This window comes from Gracilinanus agilis, chromosome 4 (assembly GCF_016433145.1).
Source record: "Gracilinanus agilis isolate LMUSP501 chromosome 4, AgileGrace, whole genome shotgun sequence".
Classification (NCBI taxonomy): domain Eukaryota; kingdom Metazoa; phylum Chordata; class Mammalia; order Didelphimorphia; family Didelphidae; genus Gracilinanus; species Gracilinanus agilis.
In genome coordinates this window covers 459,977,865-459,999,708 of record NC_058133.1, presented here as the reverse complement: position 1 = coordinate 459,999,708, position 21,844 = coordinate 459,977,865, and the positions used below count along the sequence as shown (strand labels likewise).

At 46.9% G+C, this 21,844-nt stretch overlaps 1 protein-coding gene across 2 annotated transcripts in view; it reads right to left on the bottom strand.

Annotated features, from left to right (window-relative positions):
- KCNC4 (potassium voltage-gated channel subfamily C member 4) overlaps positions 1–16,445 on the bottom strand; it is a 60,326-nt gene extending 43,881 nt beyond the window's left edge. For both annotated transcript variants that reach the window (XM_044672293.1, XM_044672294.1), the window contains exon 1: positions 15,716–16,445. In XM_044672293.1, the coding sequence (XP_044528228.1) occupies positions 15,716–16,396 (681 nt within the window). In that variant the 5' untranslated portion in view covers positions 16,397–16,445. The remainder of the gene's footprint in view (positions 1–15,715) is intronic.
- Between the last annotated feature and the right edge of the window lie 5,399 nt (positions 16,446–21,844).

Here is a 21,844-nt window from a genome sequence, read left to right as displayed (position 1 = left end):
GGCTTCTCATTCCATCTGATGACCTGAACCCACTCTGAAGAGTAAAGAGGTGGCTGCTGAAGGCAATCATCTTCTGCCGAAGGGGAGCGGGCAGGGAGGGGGACAGATGAGAGGGGACAGTTTGGCTACTCTTGCCCCATACTTCCCTGGGAAGTTCAGCTCATGAGAGTGGAGTCAAGGGGAGAGGAACATCCCCAAAGCTCTGCTCAGTGACAGCGACTGATCCTTGCAGCTGCTAGAAGGATGAGAGCAGGGTTCTGCTGAGTAACTACTAGGTTTAAGTGTCCAATCATTATGAATGGAGATGAAATGCATGTGTAATAACACCAATTATGGAACCTTTCTCTCTTATTCATGTGGCTGCCATCCGCCACCCATCAGGATCCCAGCTACTGGAGGCCAGCCAGCTTCTTCCCTCTCCTCTCCCTACCCCCAAAACAAACCTTTCTGACTTCCACCTGCCCATGCCCAGAATTCCTCCTCCAGGACTTCCAGGGAGGAAGAAGGTGAATGAATGGGGGGACGCTATCTTCCTTCAGAGACTCCATAATAATAATAGTTGACTTTTCTATAACATTATATAGTTTACAAAGCATCTTACATGAGTTATCTAATTTGATCTTAACCACAAATCCCATGGGGTAGGTAGGGCAGCTATTATTATTATTGCCATTTTAGGGGTCTAAACTTGTGGTTTAATTGGTATAGGGAACTCTTAGTGAAGAAATTTCCTCCACCAATGAAGATAAGCAACTGCTCTGAAACCCAAGTTTCCTTCATTGGTTTTAGAGAGTTGGAGGAGGGCAGAGAGAACAGAGTGCTTAAATGACTTGCCCAGGATCACTCATTCAGCCAGCAGAGAGCAGAGAGCAGATGTGGGATTTGAAGCCACATCTTCCGGATTCTGTGGTTGACTCTCTCCATTCTGCCATCTTGTCTTTCTGTCCTGTAGTATAGAGTTGGAACTCAGCCAAGCTTGAAAAAACTATATGACCCCTTCTCTATACTACAGTCCCCAGTTTATAGATGAGAAAATGAAAGTTTTGAGGAATTCAATTCAGTAAACATTTAAGTGACTACTATGAGCCAAGCTCTTGCTAAGTCAAACGACTTGCTACCAAGTCACAAAGGTGATTTGAAGTGGCAAAGTCAAGACCCAAATTGAGATTGTGTAGCATTTTGAGTTGAGGAGCCTTCCAATTTATCCAGTCCAAATCCCATCATTTTATAGATAAGGACACTGAGGTCCAGAAAGGGGAAGGGTCTTTTGAGTTCAAGTCAGATATTCATCCTATTGCCTCCCAGTCGACCTATGGAGGAGCCTGGGGTTGGAGGCACCTTTTGAGATGGCAGAAGATAATGAGGTCTATGATCGGAGGGGAGAAGAATCCCAGACTATTGAGACTGTGAAACGAAAGGTGCCTTAAACTACAAGAAATCATGAAAGGTCATTTGCTTTGGCTTTCTGCCCCTAGACTAGATCCCTGGGGAATCTTGACTTTCCCTTGGGCTGGAGAGTGAGAGGCAAGTAAAAGTATCACAACCTACACCCCTGGCATAAGTTCTCATACTGGGCAACGATTTCTCCCCCTGCCCTGTAGAGAAGCCAGACTGGCGCCTGTGGGACAAATATTTTTCTAAAACAGGACTGATTATCTTTATCCCCAAACCCTCCCCTCTTCTGAACTTTCCTATTACTGTCAGGGGCACCGCCAACCTTCCAGTCACTCAGGTTCAGAACCTTGGTGTCACCTTCCACAGCTCTGACTCATCCTACATATCCAATCAGTTGTCAAATTTTAGAATTTCTTTTTCTACATCTTGCACACTCCACCCCTTCTCTACTCACAAAGTCAGCACCCTTGCTCAGGTTCTCATCACTTCTCTCACTTCTCTCTCTACTTTAATATCTACTCAGATGCTAGTGGTTTTCCTAAAGCATAGAATTAATCATGTCACTCTCTTGCTCAATAAACTCTAATGGCTCCCTATTATCAACAGAATCAAATATAAAGTCTTTTTTTTCTCATTTAAAACCCCTTTTCAACCTTTTCACTCTTTTTACATTCCACCTTCTCCATATTTATATTGACCTAACTGCTGTTTCTCACCCAGGATACTCTGTGTCCTATCTCTGCTTTGGTCTTGGCTCTTTTGCTTTGGTTCATGCCTGAAATGCTCTCCTTCCTTCCCTTCTTCTCTTCAAGCCCCTAGCTTCCTTCCATTGTCAGCCTGAAGGCCACTTCTCTCCTATCCCTAGAGTCATCCCATTTAGAATTCCCTTCCATCTCCTTTTTGACAATTCCTTTAGGTTATCTCTCACCCATTAGAATGTAAGCTCCTTGGCAACAGGAGCTGTTTTTGCATTTTCTTTGTATCTCCTGTGCTTAGGACTGTGATCTGGCACAACCGATGCTTATAATATATGATTGATTGATTCTAAAGGCAGAAGGGGAGCAGGGGAGCAGTTTGAAGCCAGGGAAGGAATAGGACACAGAGCTGTGACTCCTGGAACCTCAGACATACCTTAAGTTCATCACATAATGATGCTATCAAAAGGAAGGTAGAAATGCAGGAGCATTTGTGCAGGGGACGGCACCTCCTGAGAATGAGGTATTCACTCACCCCAAAAGACAAGTGTAGGTATAAGATAAGGAAAGGCACTGTCTCCAAGGCCTTTGAAGTGAGGATAGCCAACTGCCAGTGGTACAACTTCAGGGGTTTTAGAGCATCCTGCTACCAGAAACCCTTTGCTGCCCTACTCACTGATAACTGAAATTTCATTATTAAGAGAACTACACATTTTTCTTAAGACCTATTCCTTTGCTGAAATAAAAATAGTTGAGGACAACTAGGTGGCCCAGTGGATTGAGAGCCCAGCCTAGAGATAAGAGGTTCTGGTTTCAAATCTGGATATTTATTAGCTGCGTGACCCTGGGCAAGTCACTTAACTCCCATGGCCTAGCCCTTACCACTCTCCTGCCTTGGAACCAATACGCAATATTGATTCTAAGATGAAAGGGAAGGGTTTAAAGAAATAAAAGAATGAAGATTTTCATATATTGTAAACTCCCTGAAGGCGGGGATTGTCTTTGGCTAATTTTGGGGTCCTGGGCACTTAGCACAATACCTAGCACATAGTAGGCATTTAATATATGATTACTGATTGGATGGGATCATACATTTAGAATTGGAAAGGGACTTCAGAGATCAACTAATCCAATCTCCTTTGTTTGACAAACAAGGAAACTAAACCTCAGAAAGGTTAGGGCTCATCAGTCAGGAAGCAGAGTTGACATTTGGACTCTGTTCCTCTAGCTTTGAAGGTAAGTATTTCTTTCACCACCCCACGTTGTCCCTGGGAAGGGGAATTTTACTAAGCCTGTCCAGTCTTTTACGTATCATGCCCTAGTGATCCTTTCCTGAGGGCAGGTTTTGTTCTGATCATGAAGGTATCTAACAGACTAAGGTTGATGTGGGGAGCTTGCTACCAAGAAAGAGTAAGGATCAGAAGACCCAGCTTCTTCTCTGCTACAGTTGGCATTAGCTTCCTGGCTCTACTCCATAGGAGGCTCAAGTTGTTTTCCCCACCCCTGAACCTCATTTTGCTCACTGGAAAAATGGGCTGAAAATTCTACATGAGGCACAGTGCATACAGCTTTAGACCTGGAGATGGGAGGTCCCGAGTTCAAATTTGATCTCAGGTACTTCCTAGCTATGTGACCCTGGGCAAGTTACTTAACCCCATGTGCCTAGCCTTACCTTTCTGTCTTAGAATTGCTACTAAGGCAGAAGGTAAGGAGTTTTAAAACAACAACAACAACACTACAGCCAGGCTCTTGGAGAAGGCTGAGTAGAGGCTAAGCCTCTATTCCAGGATGCTGCTGCATGGCTACAGAGACAAATGAGCGATGGGGTGATTCTGTTGCCTGAGTGAGGAAGTTGGCCCATCTGGGAGCCAAAGCTTTAAGTTAATTAGTAATATGGAAAAAACCAGGTTCAAATAGAGTAGCCAAGAGGCTGAGTTCAGCATAAAGCAAGGAAGAAGGAAGTGAAAGAGAGGGCTATATTCATAGCCACGTTCTTTGTGTTTGGAAAAATTGGAAAATGAGGGGATGCCCTTCGATAGGGGAACGGCTGAACAAATTGTGGTATCTACTGGTGATGGAATACTATTGTGCTCAAAGGAATAATGAACTGGAGGAATTCCATGTGAACTGGAATGACCTCCAGGAATTGATGCAGAGTGAAAGGAGCAGAACCAGGAAAACCTTATACACAGAGACTGATACTGTGGCACAATCGAAAGTAATGGACTTCTCTACTAGCAGCAATGCAAGGATCCAGGATAACTCTGAGGGACTTATAACAAAGTTATCCACATCCAGAGAAAGAACTGTGGGAGCAGAAACACAGAAGAAAGACATTTCCTTGATCACATGGTTCAATGGCAATATGATCACTATTGAAAATATTAATACTATGGTAATAGGTCTTTTGTAAAACTCAGTTGACTCGCATGTTGGCTATGGGAGTGAGGAGGTAGGAGGGGTAGGAAAGAACATGAATCATGTAGCCATGGAAAAATATTCTAAATTAATTAAATAAAATTTTTAATTAAAAAAAAAAAAGAGAGGGCCGGCCTGTGAATTCTCAGACCTTAATTTCCTTAAAGGACTAAAGACAAACCCTTTCTGTTTCTCATCAAAGGTGGGTCTTTATCAAAAGGAATTTGCAAAGCCAACATATCAGGAGCTTACACAGAGGGGCCCCGACAATTATTTTTTCTAGTTTGATGAAGTTATTCTTTGTATTTGTATTAACACTTGTATCCAATCTTTTGCTTTTTTCCCCCTAAAGCATTTTTTCATTTAATTATTTCTTCTAAGGGTCCTTGTGAAATAGACTAGACATCTTACTGTGTCCCCCCTTACAGCTGAAATAACTGAGGCACCCAGAAGTTAGGTGACTTGTCTAGGGTCATGCAGGTAGTTAAGGCAGAATTCAAGTTCTTTATTCCACACCCACAGGCTGTTTTCTTTTTTCTTTCTTTCTTCTATAAAACCATTCTTCTATCTTAGGGACCTCCTGGAAAGAAATTTCTCCAGCTTCTATCCCTGGAGGTAGAAGAATCTACTCCATGCCCAATAGTACCTGGAATGGGAGTTTTTCCCTCATCTGCCACTTCCTCTCCCCCCAGGATCATCATCCATTGCTCTCCTCCTTGGCCCAAGTACCTTTGGCAATTTCTAAGCAACAATCATCTTCCCTACTGGGGTATAATGGACCCAGAGTCAGGAAGGATGATGGTGGAGACCCCAGCTCTGCAGAGGGTTGGGGATGCAGAGAGCTCTTCAGAGCCCTACCTTGTGGGGTTCCTGTGAGAAAAAGCACCTTGGAAATATAATTTATTGTTAGACTATCACCACGCACATAACACTGTAGACTTAGACTGTTTAAGATGCCTTCACATACTATATCTTGTCTGCTCCTCACCAGAACTCCATGAGATAGGCAGGGGTCATTTCTCTTCACCTTCTTTTATGGCACTATAAAGCACTCTCTGTTCGAGGTAAATTCCTTGAGGACAAGTATGGTTTCATGATTATTTTTGTGTTCCTAATCCTAACATTTGTGGGGTAGATAGTAGTCTGAACCTATGATTTCATCACTACGGAAACCCTAACCCTCTTCATCTTAGCCTCAGTTTTCTCTTCTGTAAAGTGGTGATAATAATAAGCGCCTTTTTGTGATTGTTCAGTGGTGTCCAACTCTTAGAATTTTTTTAAACCCTTGATTTCTGTCTTAGTAACAACTCTAAAACAGAAGGGCAAGGGCTAAACAAAAGGCATAACTGACTTACCCACGGTTACACAGCTAGGAAGCATTTGAGGTCAGATTTTAACCCAGGTCCTTTGGCCTCCAGGCCTGGTGCTCTATCCACTGAGCCACTTAGTAGCCTTTGTATTCACTTCTTTGTGACCCCATTTGAGATTTTCTTGGCAGAGATACTGGAATGGTTTGCCATTACAGATGAGGAAACTGAGGCAAACAGGGTTGAGTGACTTGCCCAAGGTCACATAGCTAGAGTCTAGTGCTAGATATGAAATCAGGTCTTCTTCACTCCAGACCCAGCATTCTACCCACCGAACCACCTAGCTGTCCATGAGAATCATCATCATCATCACCATCATCATCATCATCATCATCACCAACATCATCATCACCATTATCATCATCATCATCATCACCAACATCATCATCATCATCATCATCCTACCTCCCAGGTTTTTTGTGAAGACCAAATAGGATAACAAGTGACTTGCTTGGTGAACTTTAAAGTACCATATAAATGTTAGCTAGTAGTAGTAGTAGTGGTGGTAGTAGAAGTAGTAGCAATAGTAGGAGGAGTGGTATTGTTCTCTATAACCTGTAGTCTCAGGGAATTGTGCTGTGTGCATGGAAGGGTTAAGTGATTTGCCTCCAGGCTCACAATTGGCATGTGGACAGGCAGGATTTGAACTGCAGGCTTCATGCCCCCAAGGCCAGCTGGCTCTCTCTTCGACAGTTCAAGCGGCCCTACCATTGGAGCTACTTGAATGTTTGTTGAATTCAATTAGAGAGAAGAAAAGCATAGGGGGAAGGGGGTTGTTTAAATAGATGAAGTGACTTGTCCAAGGGAACAAAAAAAAAGATAGTGAACTTATTCAAGTCCTCTAACTCCAAACTGTAATAACTTCCCACTGGACATCACTACCTCTGCAGGAAACCCTTCGGGTTTTTGGGAAAACATACTCACCAGAGACAAGTTCCCAGGGCTGGGGTTTCCAAAAGCCCTCAGCTCATACCCAAGCCCAGTCTCCAGTGTGCCCTGGTGTGCCTGTGAATGAACTCTTTCTCATGCAAGGTTAGCTGGGTATTTTTATTCTTTAAAACAACTGAATGATTTTGTACTTAGCTTTACATGCAGTATTGAGGATTATACTTATTTCACAGCCTAAGGGTTGTTTGGGGCTGGACCTCCATTCTCCCCAAGAAGCAGCCCCAGCATCCTGGGAAGCACCACTTCTGATGCTTCTGGGAAGCAGTATTGATTTAAAGATCAAAACCCTTTATCTCTAGCTCCCCTTCCGTTAAGACCAGTCTGGTGCTATCCTTTGCCATGGAGTGATGTGCTCCTCCTTCCCTCTTTTCTCTCTGTTTCCCAGCTCATCAGACAAGGTGCTTAGACAGTTGCTTCCAGGCACAAATAAGTAGGTCTCTTTCAGTTTTCCTGGTTTGCCCTTAAAGGCACTGATGAGAATTAGGAAAATCAGGCTGGAGGGGTGGTGGGAAAGCTGAACTGACCTTTTCTGATCTTAAAGAATTTCAATAGGGCTGGGAGAGATGAAGACCCTTCTTCCACACCCAGGAACGCTGTGTGTGTGTGTGTGTGTGTGTGTGTGTGTGTGAGAGAGAGAGAGAGTCAGACAGACAGACAGACAGACAGAGATGGAGAGAAACAGAAAGACAGAGACAGAGACAGAGAGAGTGAAAAACAGAAAGACAGAGACAGAGACAGAGAGAGTGAAAAACAGAAAGACAGAGACAGAGAGACAGAGACACAGAGAGACAGAGACACAGAGACAGAGAAGGACAGAGAGAGACAGAGAAAGAGGTTTCCCCCAGAGTATTTTATCCAAACCTCTCTTAGGAAGTCATCATGCTCTTAATTACTTCGCCCTTGTCTAAACTTTCATATTGTAAGTATGTAAGCTTCTTGAGGGCAGGTGCTGATTCTCATTTATCTTTACAGTCTTTAAAGTTTCATGCCTTTCACATGCTAGATGCTTTTAAAAGATGCTTATTAGACTGAATTAAAAAATCAGAGGATCTCCGAAGGAGAGGGGTGATTATCTCTAAGATTCCCTTTCAGATCTGAATCCTGTCTAGGTCCTACTAGTCTAACTCTCTCATTTTATTATATACATATAATTATTATTATTATATTGCCTTTATATTATAATATATTATATATCTGTACACACACATTTACCCACCCAGTGTATCTATTAGTGTGTATGTGTGTGTGTGTATAACTAGGTCTCTCTATTTCACCTGTGCTAGAAATACAAAGGCTACTCATGGCCCAAACCCACTTCTGACCAGCAAGGAAGCTTTGATCATTCCTATCCTGGTCTGGTTTCCCTCCTTTGGCAATCTGGTGACCTCCCACTCCCTGGAGAAGGAGAAGCCCAGAGAGAACTCACCATATTTGTGTTTGTGTTAGTGTACACACTCCATCAGCTTTTGCCCTCCATTATAGCTCAGAACTCCCAATCCTGATCCATCCCCAAGAATCAGCCTTCCTGGGATAACGGGAACAATAGCCATGGGCCTTCTGGTTCTCTCATTTTATGGGCAAAGGAATGAAGCTCAGAGGGATGAACTGACTGGCCATGAACTCAAATAAAGAGTTAGTGCCCCTCCACCCCCTAAAAAAGTTAGTGGCAAAGGCAGGCCAATTTTCTCATCTCTCAAATGATCTGGAGAAGGAAACGGCAAGCCATTTCAGTAGCTTTGCCAAGAAAACCCCAAATGGAGTCACAAAGAGTCCGACATGACTGAAATGACTGAACAACAATAAAAAAGTTAGTGACAAAGGCAGGACTAGAACTCATCTTTCCTGACATCTGTCTCAGTGTGCTTTTTATTATACCTGGCCACAGGGTGCTGTAAACTCAGACTAAGTCAGAGATACCTACAGATGCTCACTTATATTGGATCCCCTGTCAGATAGGGAAGATGAGAAATAGAACCTCATTTCCCAGGACTCCAGGGGATGGGAGGGATGGTAGTAGGAATGTTCAGTTTCAGAATGAGACTGTGCTTTTTTGTCTGATGATCCCACAGAAATACAGTAATTAGCAACATTTAGATAGATGCTGATGGATTTGGGAAAAGCCACCCCTAAATTTTTCCCAGAAACCCCTCAAAGCCAACATTCAAGCAATTAACTGGTATACCCTTCCAGTCACCAACTCTGGATTCCTCAGTTTCCTCTCTAAGTTCATAGCAGCTAAGAAAAACATTTAATGCTAACCCATTTCCACTGGCCTTGTACATCCCAAGACATCCTGAACATGCCCAGATAATAGAGTTGGGAAGAGAATGTGGAAGGAAGAAAAGAAGAAAGAAAATCATAGAATTGTAACATTTTAAAGTTGGAAGTGACTTTAGAAATCATTAGTCCAGGGCAGGGGCAATGAATCGAGAAACCAAGCTCAGAGACGAGAAGTCCTGGGTTCAAGTCTAGCCTCAGATATTTACTAGTTGTGTGACCCTGGGCAAGTAACTTAACCCCCATTGCCTAGGTCTTATTGCTCTTCTGCCTTGGAACCTATATACAGTATTGATTCTGAGATGGAAGCTAAGGGTTTTAAAAAAGAAGGCATTGTTAGTCCAACCAATTTGTTTTATAGATGAGGAAACAGGCTCAAGGGATGGACCTAAGCCTCCTTCGAGTTTTGGAGCCTTGATCTTTAGACTAACTCTGATATCCTTGTTTCTAGTGAAGGTCACTGGCCCATGCTGTGGAAAAGAGAAGCTAATCTTGAGTATCATAATATCAAATGAAAGAGTCAATTAGTCAAGGCCAGACAGAACTTCTTTCTGCCTGAGACTCTGGTAGACTGATCTCCTTCTCCAACTGACCAATGGCAACCTCAGAGCAGAAAATAGTCCCTGGGAAAACTAGGCACAAGGGGCTCAGCATAGAGGTTGCTCTTGGATACCAGGGTTCCATTAGCAGCTGTGCTCCAGGGAGATCTTTGGTGTAAAATTCCAGCCTTCTGTCATCATTTCTAGCGAGCCCAGAGAAGGGGCTACATCTGTCCATGCTTAGTCTACTTTCCAGCATCTTGTCTAAAGCTGGCAGAAGAGACCCTTAAGGACAGCCCATGCTGCTCTGGACCCTGAGCAGATTCAGTGAAAAGTGTCAACATTGCAAAGGACCCAAGTCAGGTCGGGTCATGGTCTCCTCCACTTACCCCTGAAAAATCCCAGAGGCTGAGTCTCCCTGGGGTCAGCCAATGCTTTCATCTCCCTAAGCATGACCACCTGTGTAGCTAGAAAAGACAACCAAGTGGCTGGATGCCAACTGGCTTGTTTTGTGTTTTGAAGCCAAAAAATGGTACACCGGGTCTCAGGTCCCAGTTACCCTAGTCCTGTGGAGGCTACAGAAACCCAGATTTCTAGATCCATTTCTTTCCTGCATTTCTCTTCACTTTCCAAAAGAATCCAAGTTCATTTTCTCTACCCTACTCCCAACCACCCCCCAAAAAACACTAAAAAACAATACAAACACCTTATTGTCCCAGAAACAAAATGTTCAAAGGCGAATGTTAGTCTGTTTCGTGCAAGGAAACAGAAAAACAAAAACCAAAGATTTGACTAGGACATTGCTTCAGGGTAAGGAGGTTCAAACTTAGAATCCAGGCTTCTTCTCTTACCTTAATAGACCCAGGAGCAGGGCTTAGGGAGATCTGGGTGCTAACTCCCTCCTCGAAATAAAGTGATGGGTTCAAAGCAGAAGAGACAGTCTTTCAGGGTTTTGGTTTTTCTGGGAAAAAAACCCTAGAGTGCCAAAGCCCAGGACACGATCTGTCTTGGCCAGGCAACCCTCTAAGAAGGGTAGGTCTTCTTGGGGTCAAGATTAAGGGGCTTGAGGTGGGCAGACAAATAGCATTCCAATGATTTCATAGAATGATTTTATTTAATTCCATTTCTTTGGAGGGTAAAAGCCACTCCTGGGCATTATTCACAGCTCTGCCACCTCCTTCCCCCTACTAACTCCCATCTCTAGCCTTCTTCCTGATCTCTGGTCTGAGTTCAGGCTATGCCTTGGCCTTGTAGGAGGTGACTTTTTTTTAAAACTCTTACCTTCTGTCTTAGAGTCAATACTGTGTATTGGCTCCAAGGCAGAAGATTGGTAAGGGTGGGCAATGGGGGTCAAGTAACTTGCCCAGGGTCACACAGCTGGGAAGTGTCTGAGGCCAGATTTGAACATAGGACCTTCCATCTCTAGACCTGGCTCTCAATCCATTGAGCTACCCAGCTGCCCCCCTAGGAGGTGACTTTCAGAGTGAAATTGGAAGGGAGAGAGGGGTGTAGGGAACTGAGTAACAATGAGCTGAAGAAGGAATTAGAGAAGGGTAGAGGAGGAAAAGAACCAGTTCTTTCTGCCCACTTAGGAGGATACACATGAGTAGGGAAAAGCCAAGCACAAAACTAGAACCTAGACGTACAGAACCAGCCACATCTGTGCCCAGGTAAAGGTTAGTGCCTTCAAAGTAGTGTCTTGGACCAGACCCTATCAGCCTTCCCCACACTAGAGCTCTGATATTTCAGACCCCAACCCCATCTCTGCTAGAACTACCCAATCTGGCTCTGCCATTGCTTTCTCCTTTCTTCTGCCTTGAAGACCTAGGCAGCCCTGCCAATACTACCTGGGTGAAGCCACTGCCCAACCTGGGATTGTGTCATCCACTAGAAGGACGGGAGAAAGGAATCCCACTAACAATTTTAACAGGCCAGAAACATTAAGGAAGAAGCTCAGCCTGCCTCTTTCTTCCATTCCCTGGGCCACTTTAGAAATTATGACAGAAAAAGAAGAAAAGGGATCAAGATAGTCTGTTAGGAAGTCAGGAGACCTAAGAGAGAATCCTTATTGTGCTACAAATTGATTTGTGACCTTGGGCAAGCCATTTGACCTCTGCATTTCAGTCCAGAGAAGATGACCTCTAAGTTTCCTTCCAGTTCTAATTTTCACTATAGATTCTAGTCCCTGCCCTAGGGCACTACCAAACACTTCGGATGATCCTTGCCAGTGGTTTTGACATTCTATTCTTCTGAGACTTCATAAGGCCCCACAGAAAATTGGATGCAGTTATTTTTGGCTCCAAGGGGTTCTGATTACTTGGTTTGGGCAGCTCAATCAAAATCACTATTAATCTAACTCTGGTCCTGAAGTCAGACCAGGAAATACTCTTAACTATCCTTGGGTCACCAAGCAACAGGAAAGAATGAGGCAACTCCCACGGAGGACCAGACCCACTAGTTACGGGAGGAGTTTGTTGCTTGGAACATATTCCCTGAGACAATTCCCATGTTCTCCAGGTGGACTTCTGAAGCACTTCGAAAGGCAACAGACCTCCAAGAACTAGGCACCTACCTGGATTTGAATTTATATGGGGCTCCTGCCTGGCCTGTAGCTAAGCAACAGGCTCCCATAGCCAACTTAGTTCAATTTTAATTTACTTCTATTTTACTGCTATTTTAATCCACTTCTCACCTTGCAGCCATCACCTCTGGACCAGGAGGTAGATATTCTCTGATCTTTTTTTCTTTAAACCCTTACCTCCCATCTCAGAATATATTCTATGTATTGGTTTTAAGGCAGAAGAGCAAAAAGGCTAGGCAATGGGGATTAAATGACTTGCCCAGGACTACATAGTTACTAGCTGTGTGGCCCTAGGCTAGTCACTTTACCACTGCTGCCTCAGTTTCCTCAGCTGTAAAATGGGAACAATAATAGCATTTACCTTTCTGGGTAGTTGTGAGGATCAAATGAGATACTCTTGGTTAGCACAGCATGTGGCACAAGGTAGGCTACTAATAAATGTTTGCTCCTTTTCCCTAGCTCTCATTATCTCCCAGTCATGGTCTGAACTCCTTAATAATCAGAAGTGACATTTATCAAATTCTTCTAAGCATAAAAGAGTGAAAGGATTAGATTTGGGGACAGAAAACATGGGTTTGAATTCTTGCCAGTTATGTGTGTGACCTTGGGCAAGTCACTCATTTAGGACATCTGCAAAATGATCAGTTGGACTGGATAACTTCTAGGTCCTTTCGAGCTGGTGTCAGAACTATATCCATTTTACAGATAAGGAAACCTAAGGATCAGAGATGAAGTGATTTGCCCAAGGTCAAGTAGTAGAACATGGCAGGTCTTCTGACTTCCAAATCCAGGCCTGAGGACTCTTCCAGCTCTGAATACTATAAGATTCTACTTTTCTACAAAAATGGTGTGGATACAAGAATCTGGGGCCCAGCCCTGCTGCAGCTCTGATCTTTGAAGAGTTTTTAGCATCCCTGTTTGCTTTCAGGACACTCCCATCTAAGTGAGATAAAATATGTAAAGTGCTGTGCCAGCTTTATAGAACTATAAAAATGTCACGTATTATTAATTTTCAAGAAAGGAGTCATTGTCTATAAGCTAGGGCCCCAGAGGCAATACATCACCCCAGCTGAGATCCCTGAGCCCTGGACATGTTTGTTTCAAGTTTGGGATCAATGTTAATGGGTCCAACCCCAGGACTATTCTAGCTGATGCTCATGAACATCCACAGCACTGAACGTCAGAGGAACTTGGTTCTTCTGTGGCAAATTCAGAAGAGTATCTCAAGCTCAGCCCTTGTCCAAGAAACCCCATGGCTGGGCCCACGCTGGAGGTAATACTCTGCTCTTATAAGAGGTCAGATGCAAGAGCCTGGGAGGTAGATACTGTCGCAGGGAAAGGGGTAATCTGGGAGGGAAGAACCCCAGAAGGGTAAGGAACCCCCAAAGGCCTCGTCTTTCTGGAAAATAGGATATCTTGGCTGTTAGCTTATGAATGAGCTGAAGCTAGAACCCCTCATTGGGATCACCAGCTTCCTGCCTCCTTGGCTGCCTCCCTACTTCAATTGGAGTGCTTCCCTCTCCCCCTATCCCCCCCCTTCACTCATAATCCTCTTTCTTTCTCCAGCTCTACTTTCTGGTCCCTGAACCAAATGGAGACCTTCAAGGGATCACTTTACTTCGTGGGGTCAACCTTGCCCCTGCCTTGTCATTAGCGCTGAACGAATGTGGAGTCAAGGAAGTGGGGTAAGCAACTGTGAGGAAGGATTCCAGAGGCCAGGCTGGGGGAACAGACAATCCCAAAGACCCCAGGATGCCCAAATATTCTCAATAGATGTTCTTCCTCTCTTAAGAAACCAACACACCCAACACTGAATTTGGGCCAGGAGTCCCTGCTGCTCAGGCTGGTATATTCTAATGGGCATGACGCTCTCACAGGATGAGGGACTGTCCTCGGGTCCTGGCCTCCTTCACTTCTGAGTAAGAGCGCCTCATTCTAATTAGGATGCCAAATCAACCCTACTCACCCATCCCCTACCCTGCTCCGTTCTGTTCTGCTTTTCCTCTCCCCAGAGTGGAGAAATGGAACTTTTCAGTGATTGGGCTGAGGTCTAGAAGGGGAGGTGCTGGGCATGGGGTGCAGTGGGAGAGGGAGGCAGCCTTAACAAGACTCATTAATAAGGTGACTTGGGATGTCTAAGGTGACCTACCACTCCCAAAAGGAAGCATTTTGCTTCTTCCCAATTCAATTCAAGTAGTTAAAAGCCCACTCACTATGTACAAGGCAGCGTACTCTGTTCTGGAGTAAAGGGTCAGGACAGGAGGATAACCACCAGTGCTTATACAGAGCCACAGCTAGAGAGACCCTGGGCCAAAGTCACAGCTAGATGGATAAGGGTCCCTGCCCTACTCCCGACCTCAGTGCTTTTTAAGGGCTAAACTCCATCCTACCACAATTTTCTGGGGTTAATTTTAGCCATATAAGCAGAATGGTGTGGGTAGGAGTCTTCCCCTCTTTTTTCCTCCAGGATGAGTGTGTATGTGTGCTCATGTGTAGAGCCTGGGATGATTCAGCCCCCCCCCCCTCCATTGTAGATTGGTATTTTTCACTCAAACTGCCCTGGTTCTTCTCCCCAAAACACACACACACACACACACACACACACACACACACACACACACACACACACACCCCTACATATTACACAGACCCAGGGCCATGAATAGGAATGGAGGGGCATAGGCATAAAGAACTACAAGCAAATCTGTTGTCCAAAGGACAGCTTAATTCCTTACCAAGTCATTTGGGGCCAGAGAAAGTGGGCAGTCTTCCTGTCTAACCCCCAAATGAAGCCAAGGCCAGGGAAGTCAAGGGGTCAATGAGGTTTTAAATGGAGCAGATTGGATTTGGAGTTCCAGGATTATCTGTGAGGTTGCCTTAAAGATCTGAAAACAAACTGGCCCAAATCTAGCTCACCTCTCTACCCCACCTTCAACCCTGCCCTGCTCTGCTTTCAAGTCCTTCCCAAAAAGGAATAAGGCATCCAGTTAGCTGCCCAGCAGCATCTGTTGGCTCCTATAGTATATGGGAACTGTGAAAGGAGAGTGTGTGTATCAGGTGGAGGAATTTTGTATTAGAGGAGTCCCAGAAATAGTTAGAGGGCACATCTGAAGGCTTCCATTTGGGGACAGGCTCAAATGGCCCCAGAATGGGGGGCTGGCCAGGACAAGCAGGCAGCACAGGGTCACAGTTACTGTGTAGGAGTAGGGAGGAGAAGTGAATAATGCTCAGCGTTTATAACGGACAAGAAAATGCCCAGGTGAAGATTTTCTGGGCAAGTGTGGATGTAGGTGGAGCTCCTTGGAAAGTCAGGGCCCAGGTAGAGAGAGGAGAAGAGGTAGAAAGACCGAGGGTCACCCAGTGAGGAGAAGGTTCAGGCCTTAGTCCCAAATGCAACTTCTCTTACATCACAACTGGAAACTGGGTTGCCATGACCTCCCCTCTATCTCTGGTGGGGTAATCCACCCAAAGAGAAGGGCTGAGGAGTCTACTTACCCTGGCAGCCCGAGACGAATAGGGGTCCTCAAAGAGTGCCCACATCCGTGGCTGCCATCCTTTGCAGGCACCTGCTCCCCCAGGGCCCGCTCCGCTGCCACCCTCATGAGGGCCCAGCCTCTGCAGGGCCAGCTCCCGCTCGTCCTCCCCGGCCTCCTCCCCGGCTGCGGGGCCGCCGTCGGGGCTCTCGAAGATGTCCAGCGCCTCCTCCGCATCTCGGTGCTGGCGGTAGGTCATCCAGCAGCAGGGCTCCACGTCGGTCTCATCGATGCCCCAGAAGGTGAGCTCCTCCTCAAACAGCGGGCCGCACACGTCGGCGGGGCAGTGCAGTTTGCCGGTGCGGTAGTAGTTGAGGACGTAGGCGAAGACTCCGGGGTGCCGGTCAAAGAAAAACTCGCTGCCGCCTCCCGCACCACAGCTGCTGCTGCTCCCCGCCCGACCGCCACCCCCATCCTGGTCCTGCCGGCCCCCTCCGTCGGGGTCCGCCAGCCAGGCAAGGCGAGTGCCGGGGAGGGTCCGCAGGGTGCTGCGGTAGGTCTCATGTCGCGTGCCACCCACGTTGATGATGATCTTCTCCGACGCCTCGCCCTTGGCCATCTCTTCCTTCAGACATGTTTTGGACGGAGGCTTGTTCCCCGACTTACGCCCGCGGTAGGAGGAGACACACACCGAGCTGATCATAAGAAGAGCTGCGGGGCTCCGGCTTGGGGCGGCCGCTGCCCTCTAAACACCCTTCCCGAGGAGGCAGCGTCAGACTGGGGGGGGGGGGAGGTGGAGGAGAGGAGGGGGAATGGGGGTGCAGGGAAAGGAGGAGGAAGAGGAAAGAGGCAGGCAGGCAGCCCCTTCCCGGCGGTATGCCTCAGCCCCTGCCTCCCCCCCAGGGCACAAGTCCCCGAGGCTCCGAGGAAAGGAGTTAGGTTTCTCAGATGCACAGGTGGTTGGGGCTTTGGGGAGGCAGAGGCAGCCAGGAAGAGAGAAAGAGAGAGGGAGGGAGGGAGGGGGGAAGGAAGAGAGAGAGAGAGAGAGAGAGAGAGAGAGAGAGAGAGAGAGAGAGAGAGAGAGATGGGAGGGGGAGCCAGGCAGCGGAGGGTGAAGCGGGAAGAGGAAAACTGGGGGCCAGAATAAGGGACACAGAGGCAGGGGCACGCGAGCTCACGTACACACTGTCACACTGCCTCCTTTCCACAGGGGCACACTCAAAACACACACACATACACTCCTTCCCCCCACCCCACAGAAGCACACACACACACACACACACACACACACACACACACACACAGAGGAACGCCCCGGCAGACTCTTAGGGACCCGCGACACACCCCCACCCCCACCCCCACCCCCCAGCAAAGGGCAGAGTGGCGTCCGCAGCCGCACCAGCTAGGGCCAGGGGCTCGCGCACACAGAGCCCTGCTGAGCCTCACTCTGGTAGCCGGACCCTCAAGCCCGCAGCTCCGCGGAGTCCGAGCCGCACTCTTGCAGCCAGACCCGCACCTAGCCCCGGGAGCGCCTTCCTCCAAGCTAGGAGCAGCAACAGCGGCGGCGGCAGGGGCGGCAGGGGCAGCAGGGGCAGCGGTAGCGCAGCAGCAACAAGTCCTCGCAGCAGAGGCTGCCGAGGCCGGGTCGATGCTCTCACGGCAGCGGCTCCCCTTGCCCGAGCTGCTCTGGGTCAACACGAGGCAGCAGCAGCAGCGGCGGCGGCAGAGGCAGCGGCAGCGGCCCCGGCTGTGGGGGCATGTGGCCTCTTCCCCCCATTCATAAATCCAGCGCAGAGAGGGGGGAAGGGTTGGGGGAGGGGCTGGGCTGGGCGAGGCGGCGGCGCCTGCAGAAGGAAAACAAGCCGGTGCGGATAGGACCGAGGGAGGCTCGGGTCCCTGGGTCCCTGGCGCGGACTGCGAGCGGGATACCGGGAGGTGGCGTCTGGGTGCAGTGTTGCGGGGGCCGGACTCGGACGGGCGGGGGAATCCGACGGGGCGTCCTGCGCTGCGCTGAGCTAAGGGGCGGGGCAGTTGCGCCGACCCGAGCTTTCAGTGCCCTCAGCGGATTATCCGGGTTGATCTTCCCGAGACCGGAGGGCTGGCACTCGAGCGCTTCTAGTACTGTAGAGCTGCGCCGTGGGGTTGGTCTCAGCGGAGCGCCCCGGCGCCCGGGCCCTGGGATCCAACCGCAATGGGGGCCTCGCCATCCAAGCTTCTGCCCATGTTGGGGGGGTGGTGGTGGATGGGGGGGTGGGTATGTTTGACTCCGAGAGAAAGTGAGGGGCGAGATTGGCCGAACCGGAGGGAGAGACCGAAGTGCAGGTGGTAGGAGCAAGTCCTTTCTAGGTGGAGGCTCTGCGAGGAACCCCGATGCTCCGGTTTGGACAGGGGACCCAGGTGTCTGAGAGTCTTCTTGTCTTTCGCCAGGGATCTGGCTGCGGACTCTCAGCTCTGGAAGCTTTTCCTGATCGCTCCGCCTAGCCCAGGCGCGCCCCTAGTGGGGTGGGGTGGGCGGGGCGCGGGGCGCTGCGCCTGGACCAGGAGAGGAGGATGAGGTGCTGAGGCGCGGCAGATGGGGGTTGAGGGCTGGATCTCTCTCGTGGCCCAGGCTGAGCCCGCAGCTTCGCTGGGCCAAGTAACCCCATAACTGCTGGCGCTCAGCCCGTGTACCCATTCTTCCTCGTCTCCCTCCTCCTCGGCTCTTCAATTGGCAGCTCCTCCCATTGCAGCCCCAGGGAACAAAAAAATGCTCTTGACCCTTGACCCGCCTTCCCCCTCTCCATCCCCCCCCCCCGCATCTCCCCAGGCAATCTCTAAATCACCCCTCCTCCCAACTCATTAGCTGTAAGATTGGTGTTCCATAGTTACTGAGGGCATCCCTCAAAGGTTGGAAATGGAAAGAGAGATTGGCTTGATAAGACACTAAAGAAAAAAGATCTATGGACCTATGATCTTCGGCTACCCACAGCCCAATACGGGAATCGGAGTTCGGGAAAGGAGCGTCTCTGAGTTATTTGTGTATTTTGTTGAGAGCCTGATGCAACAGTCACCAGCAGTCATCGCAGGGCCCGAGTCAGGACATTGAGAAGGAGTCTCCTGCGGTTCTTGGAGTTTGCCGGGTCCCCTGGGTTCTTTTGGTCTTGGGCAAATGGGTTCCCCACTAGTGGAAGGAAGCCTCGAGACCTGGAGCTGTCCAGGGCAGTGGCAGTGTCTGGGAAACCTTAAGAGAAGGCTGTGTATGGAGAAGGAAAGAAAAGGCCGAGACCCGAGAAGGAGGCGTTTCTTTTGGGGAGACAGGGACTCGGTTCTATTCACTGCGATTTGCCAGCAGACTGAAGCCAGGTCCATTCTCAGGTCCTTTATTTCCCCTCTCCCTTGCTCAGGGTCTCTGTAATAAAAGGAGTTGATCCAGCCAGAATGCATAGCTAACTGTAGGCCCATTCCATAACAAAACTCAGCACTGTGCCCTAACAAAGTAAGTGCTCATGCACTGCCTGGTGGTGGTAGTTCTTAACAGTCTCCCTTGTTATTTGTCTCTTAGAGTTACTGAATTTTTCATGCATTTAAGTCTTTTCTACCCAAGCTAGTCTGTAAGCTCCTTTAAGGCAGAGTTACACATTCTTTTTCATCTGTTTGCCCACAGCACCTGGCACAGCACTGGGCACATAGCAAGTTTAATACATATTTACTGAACTTTGAAAATGTGTGAGCTTCACCAAAAGGACTAGTCACTTCTTTCTCCTATCCTGTCCCTGTCTGGAATTTGTAAGGCAGACTTGAAAGAAAATACATTAAGAAGAATAATGTGACCTAGCTGTAGCTGAATTTGCAGTAATATTTCAGTGGACCCATGATGTGATCTCATCCATGAAGGTAACTCCTCCATTGGTGCAGATCACTAAACTTCTCATCCTGTGTGATTGTTTTCCATACCTTCCATAAATCTTCCAAAGAGAATCGACCCAACACAGTATAGGTCTGCCTCTGGGTCTTTTAACATTTTTTAGTGCCTATCACAAGTATATAGCAGCATCCTAGTGAGAGCTTTGTAAACACCTGCTTGTTTGCCAGTTCCTTGGGTACCAAGAGCAGTACTGGAGCTGTCCAGCTATATCCCCTTGCCCCTCTTATTTTCCAATCAAGCATGCCCTGCATGTTATGCTTTTTAAACCCTTACCTTCTGTCTTAGAATCTATACTGGTGTTTAAATCAGAAGAGCAATTGGGGTTCAGTGACTTGCCCAGGGTCAAACATGTAGGAAGTCTCTGAGACCAGATTTGAACCCAGGTCCTTCTGGCTCCAAGCCTGACTCTTTAACCACTGAGCCACCTACCTGCCCCGGGATGTTATCTTTTAAACTACTTCTTTGCCACCAAACCTCAATAATCAATAATATGATGTGATCTACTTACATCTACTGTGTCTATTTCTATTATCCTTTAGGTTATCTACAATTTCAATTCTTTGGAAACTATTGCTCCATGGTTAGAAGCCGAGATTTAGAAACATAGGAGAGATAATAATGTTTTCAAAGATGGCAGCTAGGTGACTCAGTGGATAGAGAGCCAGACCTAGAGATAGAGAGGTCTTAGGTTCAAATGGGGTCTCAGAGACTTCCTAGTTTGTGACCCTGGGCAAATCACTTAAGCCCAATTGCATAGGCTTCACTGCTCTTCTGATTTAACCAGTTTCAGTTCTAAGGTAGAGGGTAAGGGTGCTTTTTTAAAAAAAGACAGGTTTTTGTATTATAGAGCAACTGAGGATAGTGCAGAGCACTGCACAGTTTCCCAAATGCTATCCAGGTCACCTTTCCTCTCCTATTGAATTTTGGGTGTAGCTCACTGTCCACCTGCAGTGTCTGTCGAAGATATAGGTACCGTATTCACAATATCAATGATAAAGTAAAAGTCAGAGAGGGAGGCAAGTGAAAATGAAATGTACATGAAATGTACATGAATGTACATGTAAATACATGAAATGTGTTTTATTATATTATATTGATTATAGATATTATATATTATAAATAAATGAATGTACATGAAAATACAATGACAAATATTAGTCCTTCAATATTTTCAGCATCTCTGATTGTTTTGGTGTAGCTTCTTTTACTGACACAAAACTCAATCCTTTTGTGACTTTGGAGAAGGTCTTGGAGAATCATCTGGCTAAAAAACATTATGACCCTTGGGTCAGTCTGAGGACAAACTTTCTTCCCTTGGGCTGGCTCTCTGATGGCGTGCCTGTCCCAAAGCCTTTCCAACATGATAGGATTAGCCAATGCTTGAGTTTTCCTAGCATAACCTTCTTGAAATTAGTCATGGTTTCATGACTGTGCCATGAAGAAGAGCCGTGCATGACGTAGGTAAGCTGCTTTTCTATCTGATATTGCTTCAAAGTGCCTGTTAACTCTAATACTGTGTGAGTGAGTCTATAGGATGCGATTGACACATGGTTAGGAAGACCTTATGGCCTCTGTCTCAGTCTGACTGAGCATTCAACATTTCCAAAAAGCTCATAGGTTCATACATCTAGAGCTAGCTGGGATGCCATTTAGTCCAATCCCCTTGTTTTGCATATAAAGAAACTAAGGCCCAAGGAAGTTGGATTATTCTCTCATAGTCCCACAGATCATATTAGAGGGCATATTTAAAATTGCATTCCAAAGTTAGTATACTCTCTCTACTACACTGTACTTTTTATTAATATTTAACTGGTTTGGAGTTAAAGGATTTCTTGATTAATTTTTATCTGAAAGCAGAATAGAAATGTCATGGGACAAGAATGGACCAAAAGGAGGAGGACAGGAGAGGGAGCTAGAATGGGTAGTGAAGAGAGGGGAATTCAATAGAGTAGGGGGCAGGAAGGGACCAGGCTAGATAATCAACAAATCCGATAATGAAGAATTTATTTAAATTAATAAATAAAATTATAGTAATAGGACAAGGAGTATTAAGGTTAGATGTCCTACTTAGAGTTTTAGGGAAAATCCCATGGGAATCTCTCATTCCATAGGAGTCAGTTACTTTTCCTATTGTTCCAGAACAAACCCATTATTCTTCAAGAAACCAATTTTCTTCAAGAAAGCCATTTCCCAGGACACATGTTACAACCAGTGGAAATGTGCGCCGGCCATGGGTAGGGGGAGAGC